Raw genomic sequence first — 12,500 nt, forward strand, 5'->3', positions numbered from 1 at the left:
ATTTTCCGTGATAGAGAAAGAGAGAGAGAGAGAGAGAAAGAGAGACAGACAGACAGACAGAGAGAGAGAGAGAGAGAAAGAGAGAGAGAGTATTCTGTAAATAGAAAATCAACAGTGGATCAATGACACCGTATTCGTTTCGAAGGGGAAAACATTGAAATTCACTTTCGTTACTTTCATCTTCTTAAATTTTTGATATATCAATATTATTTATCGTTTATTATCATGTACCTCTATCGCCCTAACATTAATTAGTCATCGTACATTATTACGTAAATATCATAATTCGATTAGATAACTAATGTGTGTGCGTGTGTAAAGTGTAAAGTGTAAAGTGTGCGTGTGCGTGTAGGAGCACGCGGATTTGCCTTTTAAACAAAAGTAAATGAAAAGGAACAGTTAAAAATAGAAGAAAAAAAAAAAAAAAAATAGTTTCATACCGAATTCCACGTGGATCGGCATAAATAATTTCCCCCCCATACCAACCCTTCTCCCCAACGTCCGCCTTTAATTTTTTTCTTTTCCTCTTTTTTTTTCTCCCCCCCCCCCCCCCATTTAAATAATATCTCTCAATGACAACAATTATTGTCAATAATCGTAATGATATCACGTATAAAAATGTTTAATGTCTTATGTTATAAATGTTTTGCGTCGAAGGAATATAATATTGCGTTTTGTAATAACTGTATAACCTTTTAGACTTTAACCGTCGTCAACAAACACACTTGCAAATTTTAAATCACTTTGTAAACACATATTCTGCGTCTCTCTTTAACTCTCTGTATCTCTCTCTCTCTCTCTCTCTGTCTTTCTATCTATCTTTCGTTAATTCGTACTCTCCTTCTCTTCGATTTCTTCTCCATATTTTCTATAACATATTTGTAACGTGTTTAATAACATAACAATGGGGCTTCGATGATACCAAAGGAAAGCGTCGTACGCGTACGTGAGTGAATGCATGATTGAGTGAGTGAGTGAGTGAGTGAGTGAGTGAGTGAGTGAGTGAGTGAGTGAGTGAGTGAATGCGTAAGTGAGTGGAGTAGGAACGATAAACTTGGATGAGAATTACGCCGGAAGTCAAATAGTCGATGGATGAGTTGTTAAGTCCGATGAAAATCTATGATAGAAAAAGATAGAAATAGAGAAAAATAGTGAGATATATATATATGTATGTATGTATGTATGTATGTGTGTATGTAGAAAGAGAGAGAGAGAGAGAGAGAGAGAGAGAGAGAGAGAGAGAGAGAGAAGATATCCTTCTCTCTTTCTCTTGGCCGCGTTAGAGACTCTAAAGTGATAATAATAGAAGTGTTCTATCCGCACACGTGCTGTCTCGTTTACGAGTCGAGTTTATCGTAGAACGTAAGAGAGAACATTTATTTCGAAGTCAGGTTCAACGTCTAAAGAAAAGGTACGTCATCGTCGTCGTCGTCGTCGTCGTCGTCGTCGACGTCGTATATCATTTTCCATCGGATAAAAAATTTATATGTCTTTTTAGAATATTTCATTTCTTGATTGGCTTCATTCTGAACTATCGATTATATAGGACAGAGAGAGAGAGAGAGAGAGAGAGAGAGAGAGAGAGAGAGAGAGAGAAAATTTGCAATAATCTTATTGTCATTATTAAAAAGTTTTCTATTGGTAAGATAAAAATATTAAAAAAAATAAAGAACATATCGATCGTTATTCCTGTTACTATATTATCGTTCCGTGTGATTTAATTTGGTTTTATTTAAATTGATTATTTAGGAAATAATGTAATTGAACGTGAAAATATACAATGTCCTTTCTTTCATATATATATATATATATATATATATATATATATATATATATATATATATATATATATATATTTTTTTCTTTCTCTCTTTCTCTTAGATGTTTAAATCGACGCGACGATTAGAAGTGAAAGGAAGGAAATTACGGGGAGTCCATTCGTTTCCTTTCTTATATGCTTCCTTCCAACAACTAACTATGATATCGAAATAGCGAACGGAACTATGGACGAACGTAAGAAACCTAAGGGGTGGGGTGGGGTGGAGGCTAGAAAAAAAAAAGAAAACGAAAAAAGGAAAGAAAGGGAAAAAAGAGAAGAGAACGAATAAGAATTACCAAGAGATTTGATCCTTCGATTCAATCCTTTTTCGATCGAATCGTGTTTCTTTTTTTTTTTTTTTCTTTTTTTTTTTTAACCAAATAAAATAAGAGGCGTGAAGGGGTGGTGGGTGGATTGGCAGAGAAAAAGATACACCCAGCAGGTTTTTTTTTCTTCTTCCTCTTCTTCTTTTTTCGTTCTTCTTTTTCTTTTCCATTTTTTTTTTTTGTTCTTTTTCTTTTTTTTTTTCTTCTCTTTTCTTTTCTCTTCTTTTCTTCGTCGAAGGGACAAGAAGAAAGGAGACCAGTTTGCATTCGCGTCACGCGTTTCCTGGATATATGCTAATATACCCATACCAGAATGGCAATATTCGGCGACTTCCAACGGCCATTTTCGACGATGACGATAACTCGAGAAAGACACGAGTAGCATATTATAAATTCTAACATAGGGAGTAATATAAATACATAAGTACATAAATACATAAATGCATAAATACGTACAGTATTGTATTAGATTAATTGGAATGTGTTCGCGTTACACGTGGTTAAAAAAAAAAAAAGAAAAAAAAAGTAAACTAAATTGATATAATAATATAAAAGAGACTCGGAGAATTCATTTTCTCATACGTTTTTCTTTTTCTTTTTTTTCTTTTCCTTTTTTTTTCATCTTCTTCTTCTTCTAATTTTCTATTCACTCATAGATCACAGATTTTTATCCATATATATATATATATATATATATGTACACATCGTATATGTATCGTTGGTATTTGTTTGTATAATTAGGAAGAACGCTTGAATTTCGTTCGAATTTTTTTTTTTTTTTAATCTCCTTGTTTATTTATTTCTTCTTTGTTTATAATGTTCCTTAAAGAAAGTTTACACGTATGTATACGATAATTGGTGGTCTCTGGTGTTTTACTTCGTAGGGCTCGGCCATTTGCTTTTGAAATTCCAGACGAGAAAGAGATGTGGTGTGTTCATCTTTCCCTCTCTCTCTCTCTCTCTCTCTCTCTCCCTCTCTCTCTTTATCTTTTTTTTTTTTTTCTTTTTTTTTCTAACTCTTCATCATTACAATAAGTTCGAGAATATTTTCGTTTTCTTTATATACGATTTAACGTCCTTTCCTCATCTCTCCCCACCCCCCCTCTCTCTCTCTTTCCCTCTCTCTATCTCTCTCTCTCTCTCTACACCATCTACACCATAAATATAACTTTGTATCCGTTAGTTTACTTTTCAACGTTTTACGTAAAGTCATTTTAGTCCGATGACACACTTTACATCCCGTTTGCTACTTTAGTCTCTTCGTGTAAGCCTCGTAAAAAAAATGTTACCTTATCTCTCTCTCCCTCCCTTCCTCTCTCCCCTCCCCCCCCCTCTCTCTCTCTCTCTCTCTGTCTCTCTGTCTCTCTCTCTTTCACTTCCTTCCATAAACGTGTAATATGACGTTTATCATGTTCGTAGAATCGAATTTTATCGGTATTACGATTATGAAAGTTCAGAGAGATGTTTTTCCTCTCCTTTTTTCTTTCTTCATTCTTTATTATCATAATCTCTCTCTCTCTCTCTCTTTTATTTCTTTCTCATTCTTTTTTCTCCCTTTTTTGTTTCCTTTTTCTTTTTGGTTTTCTTCTTCTTCTTCTTCTTCTTCTTCTCCTTCTTCTCCCTTTTTATTCTCATGCGAAGGATCGTTCGTTTTTTTCTTCTTTTTTTTTTTTTCTTCTTTTTTTATTTATTATTTTTTTTTTTTTTTTTTTTTGTTTCAATCTCGACTATTAAAAAAAGCGAAGAAATTTTTTAACAGGATGTTTCTTGTTAGGACGATTAAATGGATAAAAATAGATAAAAAGAATAGATATATAGTTTAGATATATGTAGATGGATAGAGATGGATGGATGAACGGATAGATAGATAGATAGATAGATAGATAGATAGATAGATAGATAGATAGATAGATAGATAGATAGATAGATGGTTAGATAGATAGACAGATAGATAAATAGATAGATGCTTCGGAGAGATGAATTCTTTTTTACTTCTCTACTTTTTTTTTTTCTTTTTTATTTTTATTTTTATTTTTATTTTTTTTTTCTCTTTTTTTTTTTTTTCTTTTTTTCTCTCTTTCTGTTTTGTTTTTGAACTGAAGTAGAAAATTCTATTGTAGGTTTTTGTGTGAAGAGAAACGTTGGAGAATGACTCCTCTTCTATTTTTTTCTTTCAGACTGGACCGTTTCGTAGCGAGCAAAAATGAAGACACGAGGTACAGACAGCTAACCGTTCAGAGAGCTAAACGAGCGTACGTTTCAATCCTAATCATCTCCCGTGATTCATTTATGGGGAACGCGCATTATGCGATATACGATCGTCGTCGTTCATATATATATATATATATATATATATATATATATATATATATATATATATATATATTTCTTGTAGGAGAAAAATATTTTAAAAGAAAGAGGAGAACAAAGGAAAAGAAAGAAAGAAAAAAAGAAAGAAATCACAGAAAGAGAAAGAGAGAGAGAGCGAGAGAGAGAGAGAGAGAGAAAGAGAGAGGGGGGGGAAGTCGAAATAAAATAAAATAAAATAAAATGTAATGTAATGAAATATAATGAAATGAAATGTAAATGTAATGAAATGTAATATAATGAAATGAAATGAAACGTTTAGGATTTATATATGTATATATATTATCAGGTCGGATTGTGGGGGCGAGTTTTGGTTTACATTTAAAGCGCGCGAAAATAGCGAGGCAAAACGCGAAATGGGCCGGCCGGTTTTCGTGTCCGAAAAGCCGCCTCTAGAACAGCACGTTAGATCAACTTATAGATCATGTCGTCATCGTAGAAACGTGAAAGAGAGACAGACGGACAGATAGATAGATAGATAGATAGATAGATAGATAGATAGATAGATAGATAGAGAAGCCACGTAAAATGATGCCAACGAATATATACAACAATTAGGAACAGTGTCAGGCAACCAATGGCAACTGTTGTTTCCATTCAGTTTTGCCCCTTTTTTTTTTATTTGTTGATGATGACGACAATGACGATGACAAGCGACTTCCTTCGTGGCATTTTTAATTAATGCGCCAGTGAATGCTCTCTCTCTCTTTCTCTCTCTCTCTCTCTCTCTCTCTCTCTCTGTGTCTGTCTGTCTTTATCTTTCGTCTTTTTCTTTTTTCACGAGAAATAAATCGTCGGGCTGTCTCCTCTCTATCCATTTTTTTCTTCTTTTTTCTTTCTTTCTTTTTCTTTCTTTCTTTCTTTCTTTCTCTCTCTCTCTTTCTTTCGATACTTACAACAATTAATTCGATTGACGAAACAATGGAAGTTTAATCAACAAGTCATTTCTATCGGAAAAATTTAAATCATTCCAAATGAATTAATCGGAATTATTTATTATATGTATGGATTAAAAATTAATAATTGGATTATTCCCAAACGAACAATATTTAATCCGACGTTATAGTTCTTATTTAAAATCGTCTAATTAAATATTCCTTGGTCGACAGTATATTTGTTACTATATTATTGTTGTCCGACTGAAAAAAATCGTGTAAAAAAGAAAAGAGTAAAAAAAAAAAAAAAGAAAAAACGGAACCGAATACGTAACATCAAAAATATATTATTTTCGTTTATATCGTTAATTAATTCGTATAATTCTTATTATAACTCTTTCATAATAATTAATTCTTATTCGATGAATTCCTTTTGAATATTTATTAGCTACAAATATCATTGTTCGCGCGTGTAAATCGTACAGATCGTAGAGACGTTTAAAAAGATTTCTTTTTTTTTTTTTTTTTTTTATTTTTTTTGAAAAATTATATCATATATTTTTCCAAAATGAAATAATATTATCGGCTGAAAAAAAATTCTTTTCAAATTATTCTGATCTTTTAAATTTAAATCGATAATTGACGATCATTGTTGAAACTAATGTTGAAATTAGAAATTAACCTATTTCGATGAAGTTTTCTTTTAGAAAAGGATAATCTTTAATTTCTCTCCTCTCTCTCTCTCTCTCTCTCTCTCGTGTTTCTAGTTAGAAGAGGGAATCGATAAGATGTCGAGAGAAATAGGCAGCTTAGACACAAGAGTTATTAAACTACGCGTAGCTTCCTGACACAATGTCCCACATCGTATAAGAGAGATAATAAAATATTCAGCGTGTTTCTCGGCCACACTGTTTGGTTAATTAAAGTCGGCCTACCATCTTCATCTCTCTCTCTCTCTTTCTCTCTCTCTCTCTCTCTCTTTCTCTCTCTTACTCTCACTCTCTATTTCTCATTCTTTCACGGTCCTCGACAGAGCGTTAATTGCGCGACATCCCGAAGAGAAACTCTTAGAGGTCCCTCTAATTTAATTAACGTGCCACGGGTAAACGCGTTTTTCTTCTACCTTTTTTTTCCCCATGTTTTCTTCTTCTATCTTTTTTTCTTTTTTTCTTTTTTCCCCTTCCTTCCTTTCTTCACTTCCTTCACTTCCTTCACTTCCATCCTTGTTTCCTTACGTTCTTCATCATTAAAAACGTATGTAGATACTTACGATATACGCATAATTATCAAAAATCATTTGAAAGCAAAAATATGAAGGAACAATGCGAATGAAAGAGAAAGAAAAAAAATTAAAAGGAAAATAAGAGAAAAGAGAGAAGAGACCGATGCACCTAGTAAAAAGTATATTTATATATATATATATATATATATATATATATATATATATATATATATGTATATATTCTGTCGAAAATTATAATTTAAAAAGTGATCCTTCGAAAGATCGAAGATTCGATTTTGAAAATGGAGATGTTTCTTCTTTTAATTTTTTTTTTTTTTTTTTTTTTTCCTTTTTTTTTATGATTCATTCGATTAATTACGATTCTGCAATATCGTCTTTCAAAGTAGAAATAACAGGAGGACGTATAGAGATTAATTTACGACTATCTATCCTTCAAAGGGAGATTTCAAACCACTCCCACTTTTTTCAAATCCATTCAAAGCCTCTCTCTCTCTCTCTCTCTCTCTCTCTTTACCACCCCCATCCACCCACTCACTAACTAAGCCTTTCTAGCTTGATAATTTCTGAGAAATTTAAATACAATCGCCTTTACTCAGAGTGACGAACCGCTCCTGTATAAATTTGCTTTCATTTTATTTCTATGGATTCGTTCTAGGTCGACCTCTCTCTCTCTCTCTCTCTCTCTCTCTCTCTCTCTCTCCCCCTCTCTCTTTCTCTGTCTATCTATCTATCTCTTTTTTTTTTTTTTTTTTTTTTTTATATATATATATATATGAAAAAAGAAATATATACATAAATACACACACACATACACACATATAAATTCTTGCTTATACAATGCAAGTGTCAGAAAAATGTACAAATCTTTTTTCTTCTCACTCACATTCCTTATCTAATTCATCTTCTCACTTTTTCAATCCATCCATCAATCCCATCTTACTATCTATCTATCTATCTATCTATCTATCTATCTATTTATCTATTTCTTTCTAACGTTATAGAGTACGTGACACAAGCTCTCGAGTTCGATCAAAAGAGATACTAAGAAACCGATAAGATCGCCGACGTTTCTTACGTGATACCAAATTTAAATCCGAGAATGTAGAACAGAACCTTCCTAATTCGGGTGTTCGTACGAAGTGGTTAAAGTAAACGTGATCGTTATACGAATTACGCTTTGTGACTAGTACAAACAAACGTTCATTTTCCTTTTCTTTTTTTTTTTTTCTTTTTTTTTTTTCTTTTTTTTTTTCTTTTTATTCTTTGTTTCCTTTTCTTTTCTTTCTTTGTTTCCTCTTTTTTCATCGATTATGGAATACGTCGTTCTACATTTTCCTATGTAGATCCGAAAAAAGATAATTCCTAAGTATATATATATATATATATATATATATATATATATATATTATTATCTTTCAATGGAAAATTTTATTTTCTAATAAAATTTTCATCCCACATTATATATATATACACACACACACATGTGAATATACAGTGTGATCATATAAAGTAACGTTCTCTCTCTCTCTCTCTCTCTCTCTCTCTCTCTCTCTCTCTCTCTCCCTCTCTCTCTCTTTTACTCTCTTACTCTCTTACTCTTATTCTCTCTCAACTTTCAGTTAAAATCTAGAACTCGTTAAAACGAAGGGCAAACTCGTGTTTCCATGTGCGCGCTCCAGTTATGCATTAGACGACTTATACATAGTTTATACATATGTGTGTAAAACTTGAAAAGACTTTTGGAACATTTTACTAACTTTCACACGTATTATCCTATCCATTTTTCCTTCGATTTTTGTGCTCTTTTTTTTTCTATTTTTTTTTTTTATATAATATTCAACATATCATTGATACTTACATACATACATACATACATACATACATACATACATATATATATATATATACTCGTAATATAACATGTCAGTTGTTAACCAATGATCTTTTTTTTTCTCCCGAAGGATTTTCACGAAAATCACGTATCACGTTATTGTCGTTTAAAGAACGACAATACGTAACGTTCGAAGACTTTTAAACATCCGTCATACATGACTACGAAGGCACGTTGCGAGAAAATAGAGAGGGAGAGGGAAAGAGAGAGAGTGAGTGAGTGAGTGAGTGAGTGAGTGAGTGAGTGAGTGAGTGAGTGAGTGAGTGAGTAAGTGAGTGAGTGAGTGGTAGTAAAGAGTGGGGTTAGAGGAGAGAAGGGGTGGTAAGAGCGAAGTTTTTCGTAAGCGACGATAAATATATTACCAAACGTTATTCGAAGCGGGCTTTCGAACGTTTGTATATACCGGGGCTACCTTTTACACCACTCTTACTGCTGCTGCTGTGCTCGCTGACCCATTTGTGAAACTTGCGCGACTCTCGTTGCCACACACCTTTTGCCGTGTGCTCAATTATTACAACACTTTACGAATTACACGGACCTTCTTACCCGTCTCCGATTTCTCTCTCTCTCTCTCTCTCTCTCTCTCTCTCTCTCTCTCTCTCTCTCTCTCTCTCTCTCTCTCTCTTGCCCTGTCTCTCTTTCTATCTCTCATCCTCTTTAATTTCTTACTTTATATTTGTCTGGGAGAAAGAGAGAGAGAGAGAGAGAGAGAGAGAGAGAGAAAGATAGGACAAATTTCTTGGCAAGTCAATTATTGTCGATGAATACGACTTTTCGTGAATTTCATTGTAATATTATTTATTATTATTGTCGTTACTATTATTATTATTATTATTATTATTATTATTATTAGAAAGAAAAAAGAGAAAAAGAAAAACAAATTGCATTGACAATTTATATTTCATTCAATTTCGTCGAATCAATCTTTCGTCGTTATTTAAGAAATGCTTTTGACAGATTTCACTTTTTATAACAATGATTAAAAGTGATCATAAACTCTCTATTAATTTTTGTCACTAATCATACATGATATTCATCGTTCTTTTTTTTTTTATTTTTTTTTTTTTTTTTTCTTTTTTATCAGAGAAGAAGAATAAGTTTTCTGATGATTGAAATTTAGATCGAATATTATTGAGAAATTGTTATTATTCTTTGTTAAATGATTTTTGATAAATTTCCCTGTTTTAATAAGTGACGAATAAAATGTAATTAAATTTTGAAATAATTAAGAACTTTCTCTCTCTCTCTCTCTCTCTCTCTCTCTCTCTCTCTCTCTTTCTCTCTATCTTTCTGTTTTGTCTTCTTCGTTTTTTAATTAACATTGTATCGATTAACAAGAATAGAGATTTTTGATAATAAATTAGATTTGTCTTTGAACCCTTTCGAATGAATTTCATTGTCATATTTTTTATTATTAAAAGATTCTAGTATATATATATATATATATATATATATATATATATATATATATATATATATATATATATATATAAGTAATTTTACTTTTCGTAGGTGATTCATAAAAAAGAAAAAAAAAAAAAGATTAAAGTTTGAAATAATTAGTACATTAGAGAAAGAGAGAAGGAAAGAAAGAAAGAGAAAGAAAGAAGGGATGCTATCGGTTAGAGACCCCAGTAATATGTGTAAATCACATTATCTATTATCCACATTTGCGATAAAAGCGATATCAATTGCCGTGTATGACGCGAGTCATCCAATGTTTTTCCCCACTGATATTCTGTCGTTTTCATAAGCATTTCTAAAAACAATCGTTATAATAATATTATTACTATTATTATTATTATTATTATTATTATTATTATTATTAGTATTAATAATAGGTTCTTTTTCTGTTTGAAAAAAAAAATTTTTTTTTAAGAGAAACAGGAAAGAAAGAAAAAAGAGAAAAAGAGAAAAAAAGAAAAATGAAAGAAAGAAAGAAAGAAAGAAAGAATTGGACAAGGAGTGTCGTTGTGTTATTTTACTTAAGAGTAAGGGAACGACGAATCGACGAAGGTCGTGTTTAAAACTCATGAGAATTCTTTGTAGGAGTATCAATGACGTCGTTTTTCAAACGTGATTTGAAAAAGAAAAAAGTAAGATAAAACAGACGTGTGAGAGAGAGAGAGAGAGAGAGAGAGAGAAATGTCTCTTTGAAAGAGCACTTTGAGAGAGAGACATGTATCATGTAGATACACATATATACATACATACATATGCTCTCGTGCATAGTTAAAAAGATGTTACCGAGGAAGAAGATGATACACAAACGATGGTGACCATATGGAAGAGATTTCACTGAAGAAAGATGAGATGAAATGCAGCAAAAGAGAAAAGGAAAAGAAACAGAAAGAGAGAAACTAAAGATATTTTATTTACGAGAGAGACGATAGAACCAATACGAGTTTAGAAAGAACTTGCATTATTGGAATTGTTGTTACCTTAATATAGGTTAAAATTTATCAACGAGACTTTGCCTTGTTATAATTTGTCCTTACTGATATCGCATCTTCTTACTGATATCGCGTTTCCTTATTTTTTTATTTTTTTTATTTTTTTTATTTTTTTTTTTTTAGAATAGAAGAGAAAAAGAGAGAGAGAGAGAGAGAGAGAGAGAGAGAGAGAGAGAAAGAGGGAGAGAATGAAAAAAAGAAAGATGATATTTCTTTCTTCAAACAATTAAGATCTTAAAATCATTTAGAAAAATATCTAGAATTTTCTTCTTTCTTTTTTTTTTTTTTTTTTTTTCTTTCTTTCTTAATTCGAAACCAAAGGATAGATATTTTGTGTCTGAAATTCGTAGAAGGACTCGGTTAAAATGGTTTCGAGGAATATCCTTTCTAAAAAAAATTCGAAGGAAGGATGGTTGGAATGAGAGAGAAAGAGAGAGAGAAAGACCCTTTCGAAAATGGAAGCAAAACGAAAGAGGTCTAGACATTTGAAATATTATATATATATAAAACGTGTGCGTTCTAATGTTCTCGCTTAATCGAAATCTTTAGAAATTGAAGGGAAGAAATGATTTTTAAAAAGAAAATTTTATTAATGCTTTTATTTTTCCTTTTTTTATTTGTTGCAAAACATCCCTTACACACAATAACATCGAGATATAATTTTTATTATTTTTCTTCTTAATTTTTTTTTTCTTCTTCTTCTTTTTTTTTTTTATTTTTCTTTTCTTTACAAACTTTAAACTCGTTTTTAAAATGGTTTAGAGATTTTGAAATGATAAAAAGGAGAGAAAGAAAAGTGAGGGCTCAGCGAAATTCTCTTTTCGAGTCCTCTCTCTCTCTCTCTCTCTCTCTCTCTCTCTCTCTCTCTCTCTCTCTCTCTCTCTTTCTTTGTCTTTCTAGCTTTTCCTGCAGACGAGATGAAAAATCGACGAAGGCACTCTCGTGAAATCGTTTTTCTCCTTCGAAATAGGTCCCTCTTTTCTTCCCTACGGCTCACGTTTATCCTCCAAGGATTAACGTCAACCTTCTCCTTTTCCTTCTCCTCCTCCTCCTCCTCCTCCTCCTCCTCCTCCTCCTCCTCCTCCTCCTCCTCCTTCCCACCTCCTTCTTTTCATCCTCATCCTCATCGTCCTCGATCTTTTCTTGTTAACCTTAGATCACGATCGACGAAGCATAGAAACGTTCTTCTTTCTATTTTATCGTACGATAACTTTAACGTGAAGATTTTCAAACGGTGCGGGGAGGAGGAAGAGTTGGGGGAAGAGGGGAGGAGAAGGAGGAGGAGGAGGAGGAGAAGGAGGAAAAATTTTCCATTAATTACTTAAGTTAGAAAATGTTATGAAATTTTTTTCTTCTTCTTTGTCTTTGTAAAAAAAAAAAAAAAAAAAACCTTCATGTGGAGGGAGCATAACTTTTGTGGGAAGTTTTTTTTTAGAATTTTATTTAGAATTATTTAAAAAAAAAAAAAAAAATAATAATTATTTAGAAAATATCCTTTTAATTCGCAAATGAGAAAAAAGGGATTG

General features: G+C 32.0%; 1 protein-coding gene across 8 annotated transcripts in view; it reads left to right on the forward strand.

Moving 5' to 3' along the window:
• LOC124428794 (protein gustavus) overlaps positions 1-12,500 on the forward strand; it is a 101,504-nt gene that overhangs the window by 66,062 nt on the left and 22,942 nt on the right. For 4 of the 8 annotated variants that reach the window (XM_046973291.1, XM_046973294.1, XM_046973295.1 and 1 more), the window contains one exon: positions 4,323-4,397. The exons of 2 other annotated variants lie outside the window; for them this stretch is intronic. In XM_046973291.1, coding sequence (XP_046829247.1) covers positions 4,323-4,397 — 75 coding nt within the window. The remainder of the gene's footprint in view (positions 1-4,322; positions 4,398-12,500) is intronic. 2 more of the 8 variants (XM_046973292.1, XM_046973297.1) reach the window with 1 other exon arrangement.

Source organism: Vespa crabro, chromosome 13, assembly GCF_910589235.1.
Source record: "Vespa crabro chromosome 13, iyVesCrab1.2, whole genome shotgun sequence".
Lineage (NCBI taxonomy): Eukaryota > Metazoa > Arthropoda > Insecta > Hymenoptera > Vespidae > Vespa > Vespa crabro.